At 39.9% G+C, this 26,171-nt stretch overlaps 1 protein-coding gene across 2 annotated transcripts in view; it reads right to left on the bottom strand.

The window, feature by feature from the left end:
• Window positions 1–921: 921 nt before the first annotated feature.
• Window positions 922–26,171, bottom strand: part of MED13L (mediator complex subunit 13L) — a 288,468-nt gene continuing 263,218 nt past the window's right edge. For both annotated transcript variants that reach the window (XM_081252288.1, XM_081252289.1), the window contains exons 19-31: window positions 25,643–25,866; window positions 23,565–23,757; window positions 22,454–22,880; window positions 21,650–21,869; window positions 20,180–20,368; window positions 16,622–16,845; window positions 16,289–16,431; window positions 12,953–13,111; window positions 11,478–11,654; window positions 9,724–9,881; window positions 6,950–7,111; window positions 4,815–4,927; window positions 922–3,750 (exon numbers count right to left, since the gene is read on the bottom strand). In XM_081252288.1, coding sequence (XP_081108414.1) covers window positions 3,618–3,750; window positions 4,815–4,927; window positions 6,950–7,111; window positions 9,724–9,881; window positions 11,478–11,654; window positions 12,953–13,111; window positions 16,289–16,431; window positions 16,622–16,845; window positions 20,180–20,368; window positions 21,650–21,869; window positions 22,454–22,880; window positions 23,565–23,757; window positions 25,643–25,866 — 2,522 coding nt within the window. In that variant the 3' untranslated portion in view covers window positions 922–3,617. The remainder of the gene's footprint in view (window positions 3,751–4,814; window positions 4,928–6,949; window positions 7,112–9,723; window positions 9,882–11,477; window positions 11,655–12,952; window positions 13,112–16,288; window positions 16,432–16,621; window positions 16,846–20,179; window positions 20,369–21,649; window positions 21,870–22,453; window positions 22,881–23,564; window positions 23,758–25,642; window positions 25,867–26,171) is intronic.

The following is a 26,171-nucleotide window of genomic DNA, read 5'->3' as shown; positions in this document are numbered from 1 at the left end:
GCTGTGAACTATGCATAAGGCAGTGCAACTGGATGAGACAGAGACCGATATTATCTGTTAACAGAGAAGTGGCCTCACTTTTCTCAGGCTTCTTCAATAGTACAACTATAATAACACGGACACAGCTTTTTAGTTTGCAAAGCATTTCTCATGGAATTGCCCTCATCCCTCATTTGCAGATGAAATAACTGAGGCTGAGTAGTCTCAACACTTTATCGTTAGATTCAGAACAATGTATACTGCCAAAGAGTTGGAGGAAGATTAAAGGCGAGGTCTTTCAATTTACTCAAATTTCGACAGTAGGCTCTGCCAGGTCCTGGTGTTTACTATTTTAGCGAGAGCTTCTGCCCCCACAGGGGTTTCTCCCACGGAATGGACCCAAGGAGAAGAAAACAACGTAGTGGCTGCCATGCAGTCAATGGGCGCCCTGCTTGTGTGTGTGTTAGACGGCATACGACTGCCACCAGGCTGTGAACTGGGAAAACAGCAAAGCGATGGAACTGTTCTTTTTAAGGAACATCAAAAAGAAACGGGCTGAGACCGTGAAGAGAAAGCAAGTAGAAAACAGACTTGTAAGTTGTTCTAGTATTGACCGCAATCGTAAGAGCTAGGAGACAAGTAGCTCACTGTTAGACGTGTGATCACCGTTAGATGTGATCTACTCAGAACAGTTAAGGAACTAAACACCAGAGCTCCAAATCCAATGGGTGTGTGTGTGTGAGAGACAGAGAGAGAGAGAGAGAAAACCGTCTGAGAACAGCTACGAGATGTGCTGATCAGGGGAGTAAAACTTTCCGCTGGAAGGTCGAGCCTGGCTGCTGGTCAAGGACTGTTCAATCCATAATACTTAACACCTTTTGAATAGGCGTGGATCACTCCCATTACAAAAGCAGGATGGAAGGGGAAAAAAGCCACTCAACGTTTCAGTAATTCAATAATTTATTCCTCTAAAAAAGTGTGTAAAAGTATATAGCTCTCATTCACAAGGTATATATGAATGACATTTAAAATGGAGGCCTTTTAGTATTGTTTCTTTTTATCAAAGTCTTTTAGTGTACTGTACCAGCGCTATACTGTAGTTTTTTTTAATGAACTTCACATATTTTTGTATTCTTTCAAATTGTTTGCTATATATAAAAGAAGCTCACTGCAAAATGCTTGAAGGAAAAAAGGAAACAAAAGAAATTCAGAACTTCCCAGAAATGTACAGCTTTTACATTTAAAAAAGGTTCTGAAATATACATACAAGCATGCTGGACAATCCCACCCCTCTCCCCTCCCCCATTTCCCCTCTTTAGTTCAAACCATGGTAAGAGTTCTGATTTCTGCAGAATTTCCAAAATTAAAAATAAAAAAAAAATAAAATAAGTTCTCACTCTGTAGCAAATCCAGGGCTTGTACATTTCAGATTAATTCAGTAAAAAACTCACAAGTAAAATAATGCATATTTAAGGGAAATATTATACAGACTTTTTCACACAGAAGTACATAATAAGATTTTTTTAAAATCTATTGCCATTCATTTATTTTTGCACAAAAACGTATAAATATGTCACCAGCTTTTCTTAACTTAAAAAACTTAAATAAAAGACACCAGATGAAAACTACCCTTTGCTGCCTTTTTTTTTTTTTTAATTTTTGTAGGGGTTTTTTTGTTTTTTGTATTTTTTTTTCTTTTTTTTGCTGAGAATTGGGTTTCTAGGGAAGAAAAGCCCCTGCATTAAAAACAGCCCATTAAAAAAAAAAATTCAAAGTTCTGATGAATTCTGGGAAAAAAAGCAACCCCAAAGTGGTAAAAGATTACAAATATCTACTTTACAATTTGTCTTCTCACCAAGATAATTTTATACAAGTTTACAATCTTCATCATCTTATGCTCTTCAAAAGGCCTTGAGAATTTTTCCTTTCTGATTAAGAAAAAATAGCACTGCAATATTTTTAAAGTCAATTTTACACTGTACACATTAGATACAAATGGTTTGATATATCAGATTTTTTTTAACCTATACACTGCGAAAGTCGACCCCTCCCCCCCCATTGGTGGTACAGAGAACAAAATTATCCATTTACAAGTTACTTCTCTGCTTTCACATTCCCACCACACAACTTTTTTTTAATATGTTTTAAACGTTAGATTATTTCAAGAAAAATACTTTTACAAAATCGTATCAGTTATTACATTTTTCCTTTTTTTGTTAATAACCAGAATATGGAAGTCTCTTGGAAGAACTTTTAAAATTTGCATGATTCTCTCCACAGGTGATTAGAGCTCAACAGCCTGACCAGAGGGGCTCATGGGAGGCAAGCCCACACCCACTGCCCTCAGACAGAAACGCACAGCAAGGTAGGGGTAGAAATGGAGTCTTAAAGACAACCCTCTCGGGCCTGGATAAAATACTTCAATTAGCCTTAATGATTTAAAAAGGCATGTTTTTTTAAAAAAGTCCCACCACGAAGGCTCAACTTCAAGTACTAATTTAATGGTTAAGTTGAATATTTCTTTGGAATAATATTCCTGTGGTCCAGAAAAAATTTACCATATTTGTAACTGATTTTATGAGCAAACACTTTCGATTGTGATATATACATGAGTCCCTTTTGATCTAATGAGAGGAGAGACCTGGCTTTCAGTAAGAATTCACTAGAAAATATATTTCCATTGTGACTATATAAAACTAATGAAGGTACTTGCCTCCATGGCTCTGGGTTGAGCTTGACTGCCTTCTGTATAAAAATGTTGTCCTTCATGAAACGCTGGCCACTTTTAATAAGGAATATGGCAGAATGTTTACCCAGTTTATTCTCAACAAAACCTACTGCTGGGTGGTTTTGAATATATTACTTGTAAGCAGGATCTCCCCAATTTGTTTTCACTCCTTTTCTGGCTTCTAGGACAGAGGTATGTAGTCAAAGAATCCTATGGTGGATCTGAGTTGGGTTTCAGCTACTGTACCTGGTCCTTGGGAATTAAAAAAATTAAAAGAAAGTCACAAAAACCATTATGACAAAACAACCTAAAATAAATAAACAATATGAAGATGTCTCCAGACCTTTTGTATCTACACACAGGTATAAAGTCAACCAAAGCACTCATGCCAATCTAGATGGGAGCACTAGGGAGACAGAAACCCCATTATGAAATCATGTACTTGAGCTGGTTCTTGTTTCTCAAAAGTCCCAGATTATGGAGTTCAGGTAACCCACAGGCCATACACCAATAACTAGAGGATTTCATCCAGAGGGCTGAACTGCCCTTATTAAACAGAGGCTGAAAACACAGACTCTTGTGCAAAAGGATACTGTCTCTTCTGTTTCCCTCTTGAAAACCAACAACAAAAAACTTCCTGTGGCCCAGTGGTTTGGGGCCGCACACACCATAACACTGGCTGAAAGTCACTGCTTATGGAAGTTTCCAGGTCCATGAGAGAAGTGTCTGAGTCACTCTGGTAATGAACACTGCAGAATTGACATGTGCCTGCTGAGAAGTAATCACAGTGCAGGACTGTGCAGAGTGGTCTCAAGAGGAGGGAGTGGGGTATTTGCAGAGTGTAGCAGGTTCCTTGGACTGAGGTTGCGGGGAGAAGGAACTGAGCCAGAGAGAACAAGTGCTTCTCCAATTAGAGTATATTCATGATGGCGTTGTACAACTGAGTGAGCACCACAAAGTGGACGGGAAGGCAGGAGGTACGGTCCTGGGTGGCCGGATTGCACGTGAGCCAGGACAGAGCGTTGTACTGCTCCAAAACAAACCTGCCGGAGAGAACACACGGGTCAGGGCACCAGGCACGACAGAAGTAAGGCTGGTCTGCAAGTTCTAACGTGCCAGTGCCAGATGTCAGCAGGAAGAAGGCCTAACGTCATTCCGTAAGTTGCCCCAGGCTCTTTCCCAGAGTTCGTTTCCTCATGTCCCCCCTTCCTTCTAGACCTGCACTGTCCAATATGGCAGCCACCGGCCCCCAACTCCGTGAACTCAGATATGCTGTACACAGAGAACAGGCACCGGGATTTCAAAGACTTAGTATTTAAAAAGGCATGGAAAATAGCTCATGAGTATTTTTATATTGATTACTGTTCAAATGACACTATTTTTTATATTTTGACATCGTTATCACGTTTTTATATAACTGATAAAGTTATTACTAAAATTAACTTCACTGATTTTAAAACTTTTCTAGTAGCCACATTAAAACAGTAATTATATGTGACTCACATTATACTTCTATTGGACAGTGTTGCTCTAGAGGCCTTGGAAGCCAAAATCGTGTAGATTAGGTAGGTTCTTGCTTTAACTACAATTTCCAAATCATTTAAGAGTTAGAAAACACTAGGAAGAGCTTGCATATTTTCTCAAGGTACATGAGGAATGTTTACAGCCTGCAAGACAATTCTGGGAGGTATTTCCCAGCTATGGAATTTATGTTGTACTTAACTTTATTTACATAATCTATGTCAAGGAGGGCAGAAAATGTTTCCAAAGTCAAGTGCTTTAAGTTCCAGACTTTGTCTTCTAACTATCCACCCCCTTATTCTGATCTATTTCCATCACCATGAAATGCCTCCTCTGAATGGGAAGCAAGGAAGTTGTACTTGCACATAACTACCAGATTTAACAAAGTATGCTACACTGTCTGTCCTATGCAGGTACTGGGGGGGGGGTGTGTGTGGCTCTCGCTGGCTAATCAGACAGTGCTCCACTGCACAAAACGTAGCACCTCTTCCACAAATACCACACTTTAATTAAAACACCTTGGAAAAACAAGAGTAAAGTATATAATTTCAAACTGTACTGCTATGTTGCCTAGGTCTGAATCTACCTTAAAACATCAGATGTGGTTTTGGAGTCAAGAGGATGTGGAACCCGCTGAGAATTCCTGGCAGGGAGAAGTTCGTCCGTCTGTGCTACAGAAATGTGGTGATGCAGCGAAGCCTGGTGAAAGAACAAAGACAGTTACCTTCCTGGTCTAGTCAACCGTGGGGCAGAAATAAGGCCACGTCTACCAGAAGGAGATGCTCTCTAAGGTCCTTTGTAGTCAGGGCTTCTATTCTAAGTCCATGAATTTAAGCTGCTCAGTAACCCCAATGTGATCCCCAATAACTCCATATCCTAGAGTAGAGGAAAAAAAAAAAAAGCTAGCTTTGCAAATGGACTGAAAATAATTAAATAGTGTCCCTCTTCAGTTTTTTTTTTGCGGTACGCGGGCCTCTCACTGTCGTGGCCTCTCCCGTTGCGGAGCACAGGCTCCGGACGCGCAGGCTCAGCAGCCATGGCTCACGGGCCCAGCCGCTCCGCGGCATGTGGGATCTTCCCGGACTGGCAGGCGGACTCTCAACCACTGCGCCACCAGGGGAGCCCCCGCTTCAGGTTTTAATCTGTAGGAGGCTCCACAGTCGGGACGTGGCTGACTGTGTCGTGGTGGTGGTCCTCTATCCTGATCCCCGTACTTCATAACCGGTGCTGTGCCCTTCTTACAGCATCACATCCACAGGCACCTGATGTCTGCTGTCATCAGAAGTAATATGACAGATCCCTGGATCCAGCAGGTACCAGCACAGTCCATCTACTATAAAGTTCCCCATCAATTTTTAACGTAATAGTTTTAGTATAGTTTTACTTTATAAATTGTAAAATATAAGAAGAGGCAATATAAATGCTTGATTCTCCTTATTTTCGATTTTCTGATTAATGTGCTGCTGCTCTGGCAGCTTCAAAAGGTGACTTACAAATGTTTTGTTTTTCAGCACAACTATGAACCCACAGATTGATATCAACCTACTGCCACCATCGTTCATTTTAATGACTAAATGATCCCATCCCTGGGCAATGGGAACCCCTCCAAGTTGGCTACTGGGTCCTTTGATAGCTTCCTTGCTTCTAGGCGTGACAAGATGTCTCAGGTACACCTCGAATACTTCTTACTTTAGCCCTGGAATCAGTCATTTCCTCAAAGAACTCTGGTTCTTTTGAATGATAAACAGTATTGAGAAACCATAATTGTGTCAATAAAGGTGTTTATTGCTGCTAGGCTATCATGGCTCCTGAGCCTTTTCAGTAAACAGAGCTAAAGAATGTGTATACTTTTTAGAGAGGAAAAGATAAATAAATCTAGTTTCAGACTAGTAATTCTAATTAAGAAATTGCAGGATTTTTATATAAATTCTTTGATGTTATAATACTATGTTAAAGTCATCAGGAAGAGTAAATTACTTCAACTGTTTTTGGTTTTAACCTTCCAGATTTGTGTGTGTGTGTATGTATGTGTACATGTGTGTATCTTAGTGATTACTCTGTAGTGGGACTTCTGCATCCAAAGGGAAATGTGCAGGGTTGTAATATTTGGCCTTCCCACCGTACCAGGGCCATCTCCCCACAGCTCTGCCAATACAGTGTGTTGTCAAACCGTTGGCTTTTCGCCAACCCATGGATTTCATTCTAGGTTCTCTCATCCAAACTGGAAGTGAGAGATCTTTTTGACTCTTAATTTGGATTAAAAATTTCCAAGAAATATATAGGAAGGCACAAGCAGAAACATGGAATTTTTTAGCTGACTCCTGCCCTACTCTAAAAAGGAACGCTGACTGCCTGTGGCAGTGGAGGAGGAGGACAACTAGTCATCATTATCCCCCGGCCCGCCCCACCCCCCGGTGTAACTTCCCTGACCGCAGTGCCTTATACAGAACCACATGGCCACCCTAGATGTGTCCGTTGGGCCGCGGGAAGTCTCCTCCTTGGGAGAATGTCATTCATTTCTTTGTGACATGGTTTGGGGCTCCCGTCCTAAATTCTGCTCTTCACATCTACCTGTAATTAACATACCCTCAGACTCTTAAGTAGATGTGAGAGAGTCGGGGAGCAGGATAAGACGACGGTGCCCAAGGCAAATTCTAACCAAGACTGATTTTGAGCATAAGTCACTCACCCCCCCAACTTCAAATACAACACCAAACCAACCTTGAGGAAGAGGGGACACTGGTTCTGAGCCTGGGGACACGATGACCAAAACCACTGGGGGAGATTCTCAGCTTTGGCAGTCGATACAAAATACCCAAGGGCCAGAGGCTGCTGTTTCAGCTCCTCAGGCGCTTCCCTAGAAAGAAGACGCTCACCCTGGCTCTGAAAAACAAAGTCCCAAAAGCATGATCAGCATTTATTACCAAATAAAGCTTTTTTAAAAACCAACTTTGACATAAATGACACATATGTTTCAGGTGTACAACATAATGATTCTAACTGTGGGAAATAATCAGCACCATAAGTCTAGTTAACATCCACCACCATACAGAGTTACAATTTTTCTTCTTCTGATGAGAACTTTTAAGATCTACTCTCAGTAACTTTCAAATATACATTACATCCCCAGGACACTTATTTTATAACTGGAAGTCTGTACTTTTTGACCACCTTCACCCAACTTTTTACCAATTCTCCCTGCACACTGTAGTGACTAATCCCCTTCCTGGCAGCATCTCACACCAAAATGTCAACTGACCAAGAAAGGTCAACAGGGGAGGCAGTGTCTTTGCTGCACACACACATATCTGATGAAAACTATGGCTCAGGCAGAAGGTACCAGTAAAACTAACAACATCAGCCAAGTAAATACAGGTTTATTTTCTCTGGCTCCTCTTCTGCAGAACGTAAAATCTGCTCCGTGGCATTATTAGGTAATAAACTAAAAATGGAAAGAGTGGAATCCGACAGCTGAAGGTCCCACCACACCCACGTGCTTTCACCAGCAACCAACCAAAAATACACGCGCACACCTGACTGTCCACCGTGAATCACGTTGTAACCCTTCACCGGTACCTGACCTACCAGCAGCATGAGATCTGCTCCTGAAGAAGCCCTGTTTCAATTTACAAGTCCCGGCAATAAGGGACTCCTGTGAGAGCCTTACTGGGCGTTTCTGCAGTTGACAGTTTCCGTGTCTTTGACCCTTTTAGTTAGCTTCGAGAGTTGAAAATGTGCCTTTTATGCAAAAGCAATAATAAGTAATCCATTTGTTCTCAAAAGCCTTCTGTTTCAAGGAAAAAAAAGTCTTCAACTACTACACCAAGTTGTATCATTTCTGAGTTGGTTAAAAAATAAAAACTTACTGCAACCTTGAACAAATTTTTTTCTCCTGTGGTAATTTCTTAACTGGGTATCAAAGAATGTTTAATGGTTCGGAAAGAGGAAATGCCAAAAGCCTCTCAGGGGTCACCTGGCTGCAGGTGCTCAGGATTAGGAAAGGCCACCTGACCAGCTTCAGCATAGTGCTGTCTGAAGTGTGACATTCAATGGCTTGAGGTGCCAACAAAGGGAGAAAATAAAGCACGCCTCTGTTTCTCACAAAACGAACACTACACTTCAGTTACCAATTCTTTGTTAACGGAGGAGCTAAATTGTAACAACCAGTACTGGGAGGTCGCTGCTATTATTTCCATTTCACAGATAAGGCTGAGAAAGGTAAAGTAAGCTTGCCCAAAGTCACAAAGCTAGGAAGATGTTCGGCTATAATTCAGAGCGATATTTATCAAGCTCCAGGGCACGCATTCTTAGCTGCAATGCTATTTGCCTCTAGAATTCACGCTAATCCTAAATTAAAGCTATCCCATGTAAAATTTGTGTTCTTGGTCCCCATCACAACGATCTCCAGTGAACCAATACTGTCATTACCTGGCAAATGACTGGAGGAGATAGAGACATTTACAAGCCCTTCCTTGCAGAAGGGAGAATGAGGGGCAGGCAGTAACATGAGGGCCGTCTACTGAGGTGGCCTTCCCTGGTTTCATCTTCTCCGAAACTAAGGTTTTCAGTCTTCTTTTCTCTAGACTGTCCTAGAGACAGTGAACTCAGCGCTGGCAATAAAAGTCCCACCTGACAGAAACCTAAGTCCTCGAAGGACATCTTTGTGCCCAGTGAGTGTGAGCAGGTTGCTTATACTTGTCCAGTTTAAGATATTAGACACACAGCTATTTTCCTGTGTCTTAACCCCTCAATCTCTTAACATTTTAAGTAAAAAGTGTAATACAGTGATAAGGCATGAATCACCTAGCTTTTAAAGAAACTTAACGTGAGCTGATGGCAGAACCTTTAACGCTTCAATCTTCTGCTACTTCACCTCTAATATCCTGGGATATTTAAAGGTGAAAGCAGCTGTAAGCCCTGTTTCTTCCTTGATACACCGGTACTAACCTGCGCACGTCTCCAAACTCAGACTCCTGTGGGCTCCTCCCGCTCCCGCAGGCTGGCCACAGAGAACACCTAACACGCCTAAATGAAGGCGCCGTGACCTAAACCAAGACCAGTTAAGCTCCTTTCCGAATTAATTAACCATCAACAAGGTGTTATTCAATTAACACAGTTACTCTGCACGTTAAATAAGCAGGGTTATTGAACCAGCCTCTGAAAAGCCACTGTTCTGGCAAAAAATTAAAAAATATCTGGGAAGCAGCAAGCAACCAAAATTAATTTTTGCTCAGAACACAGTAACTGCATAAAACCCTTGCAGCTGTAATGGGACTATTCTGATTAAACACGTTCATCAGGAATAATAATAACATTTCTTTAGAATTCCTGCTTTGTTCAAAATGGAACTACAGAGTCACTGTCCCACACTTCTCTTGTACCAGGGACAAGACCATCAGGAAGAAAGGAGCATGTAGTAAAAGGTGACAGCACTTCTGGAGGATCTTCCTGACGGCTGAGGTGGCTTTAAACAACCTATTTCAAGACGTCCTTACCCGACTATGCTGGAAGTGAGAGCCCACACCAATTCCAGAAGGAGAGCCTGGGGAGGGAACTGGGGAGGAGTTGGGAGAGGAATGGAGGTTCCCAGTCATTAATATGCCAATATCATTGTCCATATCATCTGGGAATGGAAGGTCAACAAACATGTCATCTAGAGGGAGAGAAAAAAAAGGACAAAAATTAAAAAGCTAATCCATAGCCCCAATTTAAACCAATGCACGGTTTATTGGCCTATGACTATTACAGGCATGTGTTGTTAACAACTTAGTAAGACAATGCGTGCCCACTGAGTTCAAGGTGCTGCAAATTATTCTTGCATTTTGTACTCTCTCCAATGATCTCCTAATGTGAAGTATTAACAGAATGGAGAAATAACGTAAAACTCCGCACTCTGCATAGCCTCCAAAGGCACATAAAAAGAAGGCAAAACAGCTAAAGAAGCAATTTAATTATTAAACAAAGTTAAAATTGACACCATCCAAGAAAACAGCAGACACCATCTATGCATCCAATTAGCATCTAAAATACTTAAGGCTGAATTAATGCATGTTAATAAGTGTGAACTTGCCCTCAAACTGGAGGCCTATTACACGAGCAGATCAAAGCATGATGTTTTTGTTAAGAAATCCTCTCTCCCATATCATAAAAGTAAGGTACACGCACAGCAGAAAATTTGGAAAGAAAAGTATAAAAGGGGAAACCCAATCACCATGAACGTTTTTGCTGATCCTTTTTCTGTATTTATTATTACACTGTGATATTATGTGTGTTTTCTATATACACATACGCAGGACGGTATCCTTTTACCCTCCCCATTTAACAGGAGTAAATGTTGGTAGCTGCTAAAAATTCTTCAAAAAACAATGCACATGGCTGCATAATATTGAACGTTTTACAGTTTATAAATAATCATTGCTTAACAAATGCTTTAAGATATTCAAACCATAAAAATCTATTAAGAATAATCAAATAAGGGGACTTCCCTGGTGGCACAGTGGTTAAAAATCCACCTGCCAACGCAGGGGACACGGGTTGGAGCCCTGGTCCAGGAAGATCCCACATGCCGCGGAGCAACTAAGCCCGGGCGCCACAACTACTGAGCCTGCACTCTAGAGCCCACGAGCCACAGCTACTGAGCCTGCATGCCACAACTACTGAAGCCCACGCGCCTAGAGCCCGTGCTCCACAACAAGAGAAGCCACCGCAAGGAGAAGCCCGCGCACCGCAACGAAGAGCCACCCCCGCTCGCCGCAGCTAGAGAAAGCCCGCGCCCAGCAACGAAGACCCGACACAGCCAAAAATAAATTACTTTAAAAAAAATTTCAAGACTAATCAAATAAGGAGTTGTTTTAGAGCAAGTTAGATTCCCAATGATCAGCTAAAGACAGGTGCTATCTTCATACTGCCTAGCAGTCTTCATACATTTCAAATCAGATCAAGAAATCTTTATTGAAAGAGTGACACCCATGTACAGGACACTATCAAGCAGATACTATTTTTTTGCCATTAATGAAAAACGGGAAAGTTAATTACCCCAGAGAGGAAAGTGGTTATTTGGTCTTGGCAACAGTGCAAATTAAATCTTCAAAACCAAAAAGATTCTCAAACCTTCAATTCCCTCTTCACATTTTCATATGTGTTCACTACGACACAGAAGAACCTGCAGCGGCCAGGCGACTCTTTACTCTAGCACTGTGTCTTGTTGAAGGAGCGGAGCCGCTCTACGCATACAAGGTCTTCCACTCACCATTGTTGGGGCTAAACCCATCTTCATTGGGATAGTTGGCTGGAGCCACTTGGATGGTTGACGATGTTGGGAACACCAAGATGTGTGTACAAGAAGCATCTTGAGGGGTGTTAAGCTGAGATGACTGCATGTTCAGTGCAGTACTTCGGCCGAAAACAGAGCCCATTGTGACAGCGTCTTAAAAGGGGGGGAAATGCATCAATGCCTTTTGTGCAGCAGTGAACAACTCCACTAATGACCCGAGCTGGACTGATGCGAGTCTGACACGACTGCCATGATGGATACACAGTTACAGTTGAGCCCACTTGTCTAAATATTTTCAAGAAACTGACTCAGAGCAGATAGCTATGATAACTCAAGCCACATTTCACACTGGCAAGGTTAAGAAAAAATTGGATTGAGTCGACCAAATATGTTTTAATTACTTAAATAAGAAGTATTTCTAAAAATAAAACTTTCTTTCCTCCTGTGACTGCTAATAATTTATAACGGACTGTTCCCCCAAACAATGCAATTCTGTAGAAATGGTATCATTCAACTAGTAATTGTTACAACCAATATTTATTGAATGCATACTGCATGCCAGATTCTGTACTGAATTCTTTATTCATATCATATCATATCATATCATTCAATGGTCAAAGCTACACCTCAGAGGTAGGAACCACTGCCCCCATTTCATGAGGAGGACAGAACACAAAGAAATGATGTAACTTTGCCCAACGGGTACAGGTGACAATTAACCCAAGGTCTGACCAGCAAGGCCAGTACAGACATCTGTCTCTCTCTAGACTGACCACAAGCAACCACATTCTCATACCACAACACTTCTGTTGGTTTTTACAGGGAGGGGACAAGGGTCTGCTGTTTGATCAAAGAAATACCCGGATGGTAAAAACAGGTTTAAAAAGTATAAAACTGCTTAGCTATTAAATTATAAAACAGCTTAGTTGCTGTTTTTAAAAAAAATTCTGTGGCCATGATGTTTCGGCTGCCCACCATCTTGGCACTTACTGAGTTACTGTGGCTACCAGACACTGTGCTAAATGCTCTACCCCGTCTACTTCACATTCATCCTCAACCACAGAGAGACTCTGAACGTCCTCTTGAGGCTGCTTGAAGAGTCTATCAAATACCTTTCTTCAAAAGGGTATTAAAATACATACCATGTTGGTGCCCACTTAAGTCATTTTTGGAGGGTGAACTTCATAAACTAACAACAGGTTGGGGTCAAATAATTCGCCAAGACTCTCAATCACACCCCGGACTTGGGCTCTCTCCCAAATGATGGTCAACAAAGATAATAAAATCACAAACCACTCCCCTTGGAAGAGACCAAATGGTTTCCATTTTGAGCCCTAAGTACAATTTTTTCTCATGAAGATAATACAGATCATTCTATATTTGTGTGTGGACTTAAGATTGAATGGACTGAACTGTTCTGATACATAATTAACAAAACGGAGGAGATTTACCTGGCATCACTACAAAGGACCCCTGGGGCTCCATGGCAACCAGGCAGGCACTGAGGATAGAAGGAGAGTCTGCGGCAGAGATTCCACACATCCGGCACACGTCCTTGAGCCGTTTACTGATTGTCTGTAGTGAACATTCTCCAAGGAGGATACTCCAATCTGCAATCAAATATCACAATCACACACAGTCTTCAGAAATTCATACTGATGTGAGGTTTGAGCATTTTACCAGTTTTGCCTGATAACTGAATTTCTAGGATTGGGCCCTGAAGGGAATATGGCTTTATACAGGTTCCCCTCCTTGCTACAAAGAAAATGTTACTTGACCTCGATTACACTTCATTAACAAAGAAACAAAGGCCAACGACTACAGAGATTGAAATCACGTCTGAAATGACCCGTGAGTCCGGCACAGACCCGGGCAGACTTAGGCACTTAAAATAGTTTTCAATGGTGATGCCAGTATGTTCTGTCCTTTCTCCTTCTCCAGGTCCGGTTCTTTCACTACCCCTGTGAACACTTTTCTTCAGAAGAGAGCACAGTTTGGGGTGGACCTCAGTTTTGTTTACTGCTAAGGTAGATTGGTTGTTTCATGAAAGGCAAGCAACAGAAGAAACGAAGGGGACCCTTTCCTGGCATGCCCAAAGATCCGATAAGCAACGGGTGCAAGTAAAGTACTCCAAATGATGCCACATTAACTGTTCAGATTAAAAAGGTGCCACAAATTTTCTTTCTATCGTCTGTTTATTGCCTCCCAACAAAGGCACTACGTCTCCTCACAGAACTGTTGCGGGTAATGTTACCCTGGGAACTGAAAAGCACTTGGTACCCCCTTTACTTTGACCCCGACACACATGAAGCACACGTCACATTACTGCAGCCGTGCCACATCCCACTGATGTAACACCACTCCACCTCTCTACCTCCACATACTGTTCTCAAACAACCTGCTCTCCCCTTAAAAAGCAAGTGGAAAAAAAACGTTCACATTTCATATTCCTAATGAACACTGAACTGAAGTGGCTGAAATAAAAGGGTCAAGGAACATGGAGGAGGGAGTATTTTTAAAAACCACAGAAATACCAAAGAGAAGTGAGTTCAGTATATAAAAACCAAGTAAGAAGGAAAAGACAGTATGATTATTTTTATGACAAACACTCTGGTGATAAAGAACAGAGATTCACAAAACTGACTCTGAAATCTGTGGACTCATATCTGACACTGCCCCACAGAAATGCAACGTGGTGCAGACCTCAGTTCCCCAAAGGAAGAAACTGTAGATTGGGAAGCTGATGTCCTGGACACTAGGCTTTTCTCCATGTTTTTACTCCTTGCAAGTACACTTGCTCTCAGTCTTTTGATGGAGCCCTCAGTCACACTTACATTCTTCTCCCCCAAGAGAAAAGAAAGAAGAGTGTGTCCCTTCTAAAAAATCATAAAAGGGAAGGCGATGGTTTTAATAATTTTCCAAAATACCAAGTAACTAGACTACTAGGCTACATTTTTATCCCCTCTACTTCTTTTCTATTACATTCTAACTTTTCCCAAGGGTTAAGAGTAGCTCAAAGCCTTTAAGAAATAAGATTGACTAAAAGGCATACTAAAAGAGAAGATAGGAATTCTGACAGAAATGAAATGATGAATCCCCTAATGTATTAGACCTCCAGGCTACTGATACAGATTCATTATAATATTCTTTTAAAAATGAAAAGGATAATATTTTCTATTGGTCTACAGTATAATTTAATACAAAAAAATCTGTGTATAATAGATTCCTAAGAAAACACTTACTTAATACATATTATATAATATTTGTATAAACTGCTGTTAAACCCTAAAAATTAACTCACTTAGGCACTTACTACAAGGCAAGTTATATCTGTATCAGGGGTTTTATTTCAGGGTTTCCACAAATACCAGATATAAATTTCATGTAAAGAAATAAGATGCACACTCTAACGCAAGGGTCAGCAAACTATGGTCCGCAGCTCACATCCTGCCCACCACCTGTTTGTAAACAAGGTTTTATTGGAATACAGCCACACCAATTCACTGGGGTATTGTCTATGGCTGCTTTGGCATTACAGTAGCAGAGCTGAGTAGTTCAACAGTGACCAGCTAGCCTGCAAAGTCAAAAATATTTACTACCTTGCCCTTTACAAAGAAAGTTTGCCAACTCTGTTCTGATATATACTTGGCACGTGCAAAACCACCAAGCTAATTTGTGACATATGCTTGCTTTTGTGCAGATGTTAGAAAAAAACCTCTCCCGGGACCTCCCTGGTGGCGCAGTGGTTAAGACTCCGCGCTCCCAATGCAGGGGGCCCAGGTTCGATCCCTGGTCAGGGAACTAGATCCCACATGCATGCTGCAACTAAGAGTTCGCATGCCATGACTAAGGAGCCCGCGAGATGCGACTAAGGAGCCCGCGAGATTCAACTAAGGACCCCAGGTGCCACAACTAAGACCTGGCAAAACCAAATAAATAAACATTAAAAACAAAAACAAAAACTTCTCCCATCTATATGCATATACTGAACTTTTTATAAATGTGTCATTAATCGATAGGGCTTTAAAAAATAATCTAGGCCTGTTCATATTGCTCATATAAAACTGTACAAGTAGCTACACAAGGATAATAAATGAGCTGGGCTCAACACCAGGCAAGGCAGCTGCCAGTGGTCAGCTGTGTTACGTTGCAGTTACTTTTAGTGCTTTCTTATATTTATAGTAAGAAATATAAGCAGTCGGTAGATATATTGGGGGATTCAACTTTAAAAAATCTGCTCTCTTAAATTTCCAGACTGAAGAATATCAGAGAGTGGCAAAGTGAATAAAGACTCTTCCAATTTGCAACTACTTGTCCTTGTCAATCAGGATTATCTTGCAATCAAGCCACCGAAACAAAAGTAAATACAAAGCTCATCACCCTCAACCACCAAAAACAAACCAGCAAACGAAAGTAAAGGCTGTACATGACTTCTACTCTCATCCATAATCTCCGATATAAAATTTTCCAGTTAAAACTGACTTGTTCTTCTCACAATATATAAATAAATGTTAGAAATTCTAATTTACCAAGTATCATTTTTATATTAAAAATGCTTTTTCTGTTTTATATACTGGGGTTCAATATTATATTTAAGATTTTCTTTGTGTAAATGATTTTGTTGCTAATGAAAAGTCTAAAAGCCACTGGTTTATCCTGTACATTTAAAAGAATCAGAAAATATAATCTGCTTTATTCTTACTGCCAACTTTATAATTTTCTCCCTCAGCTTAGTTAATGACATTAGCTCAGCCCTTTTCCTTTCCTTTGTTTCAGGAATTTCTCACCTTTAAGTTCCCCATGGCCAAGACGCCCAAGTCGCCCAATTACAACTCTCCAGGGCAGAGATGTCATTTGGACAATACCTATGCACCATTCCCATAACTTCTGTAGTCCAATTTTACGTGCAGATACTTTACTCCTCCGTGATCTAAAACAGACATGGAAAAGGGTCCCTAAATGAATCAAAGCTATTATTTAGTACAACAAAACCAAGAAAATTCCAAAGAACCCACCCACATATTACCCACTGCATTTAGATAGGAAAGTTAGAAAGATCCATTATCTGAGAAAAGGCACAGCATCAATTTACACACACCATAAACACCAAGGTTCCTCACCTGTTTGGTAAAGCAATATTTACAATACATGTTTCTAATAATTCTCCATGGAGGTCGGTGCAGGAAGCCAAAAGCCAGCGCTGGTCGTGAGACAGACAATAGCCCACAAAGAGCACGTTGTATTTCTGGCTCGCTTCACCAAATGTCTCTCCCAGCTCTGTCTGCTTGTCTTTGATTGGGGCCAATATAAAAGGAGGGGAGTAAAGCTGGATTGGGCTGGGCCGCTGAAATCAAAATCAAAATCAGTATCAACACAAAGCCACTCCATGTTTATAACAAAACCCATACAGCACTGAGGGAAACCAACAGGGAGAAATGACAATAGACTGCCTCCCGACTAGTCCTATATATACAAATAATAATGATACCAAAAAAATTGTTTAAGGTAGGGAACCCAATCAAGCCAATTATTTCCTTATTAAAAGAAATTATTATTGGCCCAACTTCATTAGTCATTAGGAAAGTGGATTAAAACCACTACACACCCACCAGAATGTCTGAAGTATAAAGGAAAGAAAACATCAAGTATTGGTGAGAATACAGGGCAATTAGAACTTTCATACATTGCTGGAGTATGATGTGCTTCGGAAAAGTATTTCACAACACCTGTAAAAGGTGAACAAACACACACCCTCTGACCCCCCAAAATGCACATATATGTTTACAAAGGACAGGTATAAGCATGTTTACAACACTACCAATCTTAATAGCTCCAAAGAGAAAATAACCTAAATAACCATCAACAGTAAAATGGATGATAAATTGTGATAAAGTTACACAAGCAGAATATTAAACAGCAGCAAAGAGAATGAAAAAAACTACTGCTACAAGCAACACAATGGATGATTCTCAACACGGAGTAAAAGAAGTCAGGCGCAAAACACTGTAAATATGATTCCATTTATATAAAGCCAAAAACAGGCAAAATTATGCTGTTATAAGTCAGAATAGTGATTACCATTGGAGTGACTGGAAGGGACATTAGAGAGGTTTCTGGATGCTTGTTATGTTTTGTTTCTAGTGCTAGTTACATAATATTTTTACTTAGTGGAAATTCATCAAGCAGTATGCTTAAGACTGGGTACTTTTCAGTATGTATATTATACTTTATGATGTGTGTGTGTAAGTAATTAAAGAGATCTAAGTGTTAGCTGTTACCTAAGACAAATATTTTAGATAAACTGTGATGAGATTTAATTGTCATCTTTGTTTCTAGCTTTATATACATTTCAGTATTTAGTAAACTATGGCAGGGGTCAGCAAACTTCTGTAAAGGATCAGACAGTAAATACTTTAGGCTTTATGAGTCCCTGTCACATAATCTTCTCTTCGTAAAAATGTAGTAATCATCCTTACCTAGCTGGTCATACAAATGCAGGCTGCAGGCTGGATTTAGCCCACAGAGTTGCCAACCCCTGAACTATATAGCATAAGAAACAGTAATAATGGAATTACAGAATTTTAAACTTAAAAGAGACCTTGGAGATAAGTTAATCCAATTCCTTCATTTTAGGGATACATAATCAACAACTTGCTCAAGTTTCAAAGCTAACCTTATCACTGATCCATTCACTCTCCACAGACCCGGAAATTCCACTCCTAGGTACTTACCAAGAAAACTGAAAACATATAACCACACGAAAACTCATACACAAATGTTTAGAGCAGGGTTAGTCACAATAGCCAAAAGGTGGAAAAATCCATACGCCCATCCACTAATAAATGGATAAACAAAATGTGGTCTACCCATATAACGGAATAGTACTTAGCCATAAAAAGAAATGAAGTACTGATACATGCTATGACATGGATGAACCTCGAAAACATTATGTTAAGTGAAAGAAGGCAGACATAAAACATTCTATATTGGAAGATTCCATTTACAAAAAACGTCCAGAACAGGCAACCCCACAGAGACACCAAGTAGAACAGTGGTTGCCAGGAGCTTGCATGAGACTGTGCCACTGCAGAAAATGAGAATTCTGGAAGCAGGGGACTGGTGTCTTGTTCACCACTGCACAGTCAACACCTAATACAGTGTCTGGCACACGGTAGACACTCAGCTATAGTTGCTGAATGAAAGTACAAAATTCTAGCTGCAGACTGAGGGAGAGGCAGCATTTAGCAATTAGCCATTGCACCTTAATGCAAGTAAAAATTTATAAACCTCAGTAAATGTTCACAACATTTGGTTCTTACATTTTTAATTAAGTCAAATGATTGATTTCTCTCTTCCTGTTCCAAAGCAAAAGGAAAGAAAGAATATTTTTTGTGATTTATTTTAATCTAAGTTAAGCCTCACTATATATCTCATGAACTCTCATGGTGTCCTGCCAGTATCTTATATAATCTTTTAAAACATTACATAATGCCTCGGATCTTAATATAGGTAGTCAGCCTTTACTCTCTTCTCTGAAAATGCAGACTACTATTAGTTGTCATTTGAAATTGTGGTAACTTCTTACCAAAGCATAAGGAATGATTGCATCTGAATTGCAGAATAACCACAAGAGGTAAAAAACTAAAAGATTCAAAGTTTATAAAGAAAGGCACAACCTCAATTTCTGGACACAAATTTGAAACAAGTAGAAACATATTTATTTTTATTCTAGAAAAAGCTAGTAGTAGAGAAAACATATGACATGCTCACAAAAGTAAAAAATACAGACTCAAAAGAATAAACTAACCTAAAACTGCCAAAGATAGAAATTTTCTATAACCCCAGAGCGAATGTAAGTTGTCAGCTAAGCAGTTTCCTCTCTTGGGACCAAGCTGACCTGAACCAAGTTACAACAAATGCAGTATTAAGTAGTGCGTCATTTTTTTAGTTTTCCACAAAAACTTACATTAACAACTAAAACTAGCAATTTTGGGTGTTTTTAAGTTCTCTAATGGTGAAGAGGTGTTTGCTGGCCTTTATTAATGGGTAATTTTTCATGCAAAAGTTGTGGGAACTGAAGGCTTTGAGAGTTCTAAACACTGCCCTGTACGTCTACCTTCAGGATAAGGTGATTAGTAAAACAAAAGAAGTGTACAACTTCTGTTTAAAACGTGTTTTGCTTTGGTGTTTTAGAATTCCCCCTGAGGTACTTATCTGTGGGAAACAGGTTTACAAAGATGGAGAGAAAAAGCGTTCATTTACATACAGAAGCACTGAGACAAGGGGAGGAGAAAGTGCAGAGTAAACACATACACAGCGGCTGTTCCAAGAGAAAAAAAATGAGCTGGGGAAGGTGGAGAGTGATTTAAGACACAGATTAGCTTCAAACAATGATGAACAAAATAAATATAGGAAAATTGAACTTTCATAAGTAAAAGGGATAAGTGTACTGTTGCCTTAGGTCTTACATCAAAAAACGGCAAGAGTTTGCTTGCCTCTTTTCTCAAAAATTATACAAGTTCAGAGAAGTATCTCCTCTATTTCAATTTAAGGATTAAAGAAACCTACCACTCTTACAATAAAGGTAGAAGACCAACCAAGCAAGCAACTCTCTTGGCTTGCATCTTTAGCATAAAAGTAGTCTTTTTGCAAATTTCTGCCCTGTTGCTGCTACCTACCTCTGGGTTCTTGAGAGTCATCTCAATGCTGGCGGCAGGCCCAAATCCTGTGAGGGATTTAATGTGGATCTGTGTAGGCAGAGGTCGCCTGCACTGGCAGTACACTGAAAATGCCATGGACTTCAAGTATTGAATGTAGAAAACTTGTTCATCCTTCATTGTCTGCAGCATGTACTGGCAAGGCACAATCTACAGACACAAATACAAATAAAACTAGAAGTAGAGATCTAATATGCTAACAAGGCAGTTCGAAAATGAAATGGTATGAATTCTTTACTTGAATGGGGGAGGCAACTTTAGTTTTAAAATACAGAAATGCCAAACATAGTATAATTCAATCTTAATTCCTTTCAGTGACATAAAGTCCCATATTCCAAATATACCAGCAATTTAAGAAGAGGTGTCACTCTGCTGGCCAAGTTACACTGTCACTTAGAAACTACCCTGTTCCCATTTTAGAGATAAATTCTCAATTTATTGTTGCCATGCCCCTAAATTTAAAAACTTGCTTTTAAATATACTTCTCACTTTTGTAAGGTATACGCATAGTATGCACGGCATCTTTGGAATTATTGTCTAGTCATCTGAGACACAAACTTCAAATCAATGAAAAACTATCAACAGACTATACTGGTAGCTTTAATTTCAATCTTTTAATTCTATAATATGGCTTGAGTTAAAGTGACAGAAAAACAAGAATCTAAACACCCAAGACATCATTTTTCACCTATTAAATTATAAATTTTTAAAAATTATTACACTATAAAGCTGGCAAGGGTGCACTAAAAATGGGCATGTTCCTTCACTCCTGAAAGAAATGTAAATAACTATAACATTTTGGGAGAGGAATCTGGCATTATTTATCAGTATCTTTATCTAAGAATCCACTTTAAGAAATGACTTGAAATGTGAAAGAGAGATTATACCTAAAGATGTATATTATGGTTTTATTTATTTATTTATTCATTCATTTACTTATTTATTTATTGGTCATGCTGTGCAAGCTTGTGGGACCTTAGTTCTGCGACCAGGGACTGAACCCAGGCCCCGGAATTGGAAGCACGGGGTCCCAACCACTGGACCGCCTTATAGTTGTATTTTTAACAGTGAAAAGGTGAAAAAAAAAATAATTATATCTAACTGTAGAGAAACAGTTACACATGGAAAATATGCAGCCTATAAAAAATATGTTGCTTGGTGAGAATTTTAAATAAGGTGGAAAAGTATTCATGAATAACTTTAAGTACAAAAAGACTAAAAATTATGTGAAAAGTAGGATCTCAATTGTGTAAACAAACACAGAAAAAAGGCTAGAAAAACACCAAAATGCTAATAATGGCTGAATCTAAAAGGTAGAATTAAGAATACTTTTTTCTATTTTTATATACATATGATTTTTAAAAAAATCATGAACCTGTTTACTTTCATAAAAACAATAACAACGTAAAAAATAAACTTGCAAATAGTTACCTGGAGAATGAAAGAATTTCTCATATGCTCAGGTAAATTATCCAGCATTTCTGTGTAGCAGCGCATCAAACTCAACAGCCAAAAATTTCCAGAAGTGGAGTCTTCCTCTGCGGTATAAGTGAAGGGGTCCACCATGTAAATGACAACAGCTGGAGGGTAGGCTTGGCTGTCTGCAGAGTCAGGCTCCGTGGGAATTCCTATCCTCTCCCTTTCTGTAACACTGTAGAGAGAGTCACTTATGAGATGCACAACATAAATATAAATTATACAAAATGAATCAATTCCAGAGCACACTGACTCCCTGGACAATGATTACAGATTAAATGCAACATTAATATGTACCAAAATGAAGGCAAACCAAATCAGTTAGCATCCAGATGGATGGAAAACAACAATATGCTCCTCTAAAACGGGAGATCTCTTTTTTAACTCCCCCCACCACACCGTGGCTTCGTTCTACAAAGATGTTTTATAATGCTGTTACGTTAATAGTAAGAGCTTACTATTACTATTATCCATATATTATGTTCATATAATGAGTATTAACAGTAATATTAATTACATTAAGTATATTAATTAGTAAGTATATATTACCATACTAGTAATATAATAAGTTTATAAGAAGTTCTCAAATTTCTTAACACTGAACTATAGACTGATAGTTGTTACTCTCTTGAGGGAAGAAGAGAAATACCACCCTTTACAAGGTTTAGAGACTCATGAAGTCGAGGGGGCTGGGGGTGCAGAGGAAGAGTAGACAAGGGGTCCGAGCTGAAGCCACTCGTCTTGGTCAGAGTACCGTACCTTTCCTGTCCATCCTGTGAGGGCTGAGAGGAGCTCTGCCCAGGCTCAGTGTCTCCACCACAGCCTATGCTCCCTTGCGTTCTCTCTGCAGAGCTGGCCCCAGCGCTGGGGTTCTGCGCTCCGACACTACCACTGAATCCTGAAGAAGAGGTAGTGCTTATCTGGTTAATAATGGGAGCAGAGGCAGATGTCGAGGCCGGTGGCACAGAGGAACCAGATGCGGAGCTACTTGCTGCCGGGTTCACAGAACTGCCATTGGAGGTGGGATTAAATGCACTGCCAGCTGAGGGGGCTGCCGATCCTGGATTTGAAGCTAAAGGCCCCGCATTCCCAGGTGTAGCTTGTCCCTGTGCTGCTGCTGGTGGGGTCTGGTACTTAGGTGGTATCAACAGGCTGCTGTCGAGCTGCAGAGTGGCTAGATAAGGTGCTGAAAGTGTACACGCAGAGAGGTGACTTTAGGAATGTTCTGCAGTGTCTGGTTGAAGCAGATATTTAGAATAGTCACTTTAAAAAAAATTATGCTTCCAGGTTGCATTACTCTATGACACCCAAAATGCTATCTCTACCACTGAACATAGCTTGTATGTTCTGTAAACATGGAAATAAACATGGAGTTACTTATTATAAATTCTGGGCAAGAGCCTTATCTTGGGGGGGGCGGGGAGAGGAGAAAATCAATCATTTGTAACATTTTCCTTTCAGTCTGATTCCACACGCCTTCACTGAAAACTGAGAGGCCATATATTCTACAGCCATCATGGTGTATTATGCTCCTATGTGCATAAGGCTTTGTAAGCATCTAAGATTCTCTTGGGAATCTGGGTTAAAATAGAGCAGTTAATACCAAGTCATGCTGCTACATTTTCGAAATGTGGAGTAAATTAGATATGACTTCCTTAGGCTACTGTAAATAGCTTTGAAAGAATATACATGCACATAAAAATTAGCATTTAACTACTTAGAATGCAAAAATTAGACCTAAATAAATACAGTAATGGAACACTAACATTTCCCGAGACAAAAGAACTATAATGTGGCATGTCTAATAGGGAGCCGGGGGAACGATTTGCTATTTCTCAAATTCTACTTTGCCAAATACATCCCCATTTACCTAGGTGATGGCGGCAAACTTGCGCATAAAGTTTGAGTCTGGAATGATTGTCACTCTCCTCGCTGCCCCACGGCTGGTTAAACCACTCGCTCACAAGCTCTTCCGCCAGCTTCTGCGCCACGGTCTTCCCCACGCGCATGATCCCGTCGCGCAGCACTTTGCAGATAGGCTTGTGCTGCCCAAGCCTACACATCTGACGGCACAAAACAGATCGCTGTTTACAACAGGAACCACTCCTTCGTTCAGTACACATCGTTACCATGGAGATTCTTGACCACACACATGAAAGCATTTTCCTTTGTCTTTTAGCGTTACCACACACAACCAAACCAACATTATATGCTGGTCCCTTCTGGTAATTATAATGTACCTGAAACTGTTCTCTGCCTCTCCAAAACCTGGACTAGGCTCTCTAAGGAAAAATGTTTCTTTTAAAGAAAAATGAATGTTTCTTCACCCCAACCACTTCCTCTAGCACAAGGGAAGATTGCTGAGCACTACCTGATTGCTAATGGTCAAATAAAGAATTAACCAGGTTCCTGCCGACTTAGGCTGACTGAGACATATGTCCACTAAAACCTCTCAAGTAATCCTGACTTATGATGTTCTCCCATAAGATAACATTAAAATTTTATGGGTCATCTGTGACACTGTTACAGACATTTGGAGATCACCAATAGTAGAGGCCACGGAAACAGTGGATATGCTGATCACTTTTTTAAAGTAAAGAGTTGTTTTAGCACAATGAGATTCTGTTACTGACGTGCAGGACATTAACTGCGTGCTTATGGCAGAGAATTAATATACCTGCACAAAGTAAGCTACCTAGCTACCTGTTCACCAGCAGAAGAGCCCATATTATTAGCCCTTACTAGAGGTGATAAACAGGAAGCTTACCAAGCCCCTAAAAATTCTCTAGTGTACACTCTTCTGAAGCAGGTACGCATTACCGACAAAAGAGCAATCCTAAAATGATCTGGCAGTCCTTTTATGTTTTGTAACTTATGTTGAAAGCTTCATTCAAAAGAATGGCTGGGCTTTAAGACTGCTTAGACAGGTTTTCTGTGTTAGGGTAATTATGATTTAATGTTATTAGGCATCATGAACCAGGCACTGTTTAGAAATTACTGTATCCAAGGATTTCTTTCAGTGGCTTAATTGATGCCATTATCTCATACTTTAGCATCTTCTCACTTCTTTGTAGCAACACGTAAGTTTACTATTTCGTGTGTACTCATACATTTATAGTGAATGTTCCGTTATGGAGTATTTTTGAAATTCAACTTGGCATCTTATTTAGCAAACACTTTTGTAATGCTTATAGTATGCCTGTCACAGCTCTAAATACTTTATAAATACTGATTTTTCATTTATTCTTGTCAAATATAAAGGTAACAGAAGTATAAGGTACAAAAACCTTAGTGTCTATGTACTTTAGCAGAAGAAATGTGGCACTAACTCTTCAAAGACAGACATGATTCTAATTTTTCAAAAGTAACAGGAATCTATATACTAAATATATAAAATTATCTAGGTGGCTTTTACATTACTATGGTTATCACATTATTAATCTGTACCAAAATTTTAGTATGAAGATGAATGGAGTGTTAAATAAAACATACAGGGACACGAGTCATTAAACTTATTATGATTCAAAAATTTTCAAGCTAAACATTTTTATACTGTTTTCAGGAACCCCCCCACCCCCACCCCTAGAGTACATGTGCTTTCTTTTCATAAAGCTCATCTTCTGAACAACCACTATCCCCTGGTGAGTAATACTTTTAAACTTGAGCACATAAATGGGGAAAAAACAGCTGACGGGACTTATTAAGATGGGTGGTAAGGCTGGTAGAGGAAAATCTTTAAATCTAATAAAATATAAACGCTAAGATGGGAAAGCAATGTACTCCTTGAAAAACTTGCCAATGTAATCCTTTTCTTCATCCTCCAACTATATGAAAATTTTCTTTGAGTCCTACTTTGAAAATATTTGTTCTTTAAAATTTAGTCATAACTAGAAACAACCTGAGGACTCGTATCATACAAACAATTTTCATCTTTCATGTCTTTCTCACCTCATATACAGCGCTCAAGTCCCTGAAAAAAGTTTTGGCTCCTTCGAGCAAGGCCTCATTTTCTGGACACACCACAATATAGGCAACGTCACGGTGGCCCCCGTATGGGTCCAACAACAGCCTCTCCCAAAATGGCAAGGAGAATGGTGAGATGGTGAGGAAGTCCTTGTCATAGCCTACCAGCAGAGTGGGGATGGGCAACGGCTCAGGAGATTCTTCAGAACCTAAAACAAGATTGCAGTTTAGGAAAGTGCTTCAGGGTCTGTTTCCCACAACCTCGACAACTGAGAATTCTCTGGTGCATTAGTCTTATTTCTGGCGTCAGAAATTTTACTGTAGGTTGACATGATACTCTTAAAACTACTCTTCAAATCCTCTAATTAAATGGCCACTGATGAAGAACCTTAATTAAATGAGTCAGAACATGCTTACCAAGTTTCAGTAAGATCAGAGAGCAGACTAGAGCAGGTTAAAGGTAGTTTTCCAAACAGCACGATGTCATTTCCTTTAAGATAAGCACTATAATCCT

This window comes from Mesoplodon bidens, assembly GCF_964165515.1.
Source record: "Mesoplodon bidens genome assembly, chromosome: 13".
Classification (NCBI taxonomy): domain Eukaryota; kingdom Metazoa; phylum Chordata; class Mammalia; order Artiodactyla; family Ziphiidae; genus Mesoplodon; species Mesoplodon bidens.
The sequence above is the reverse complement of the archived record's forward strand: the minus strand, read 5'-3'. Positions and strand labels throughout refer to the sequence as shown.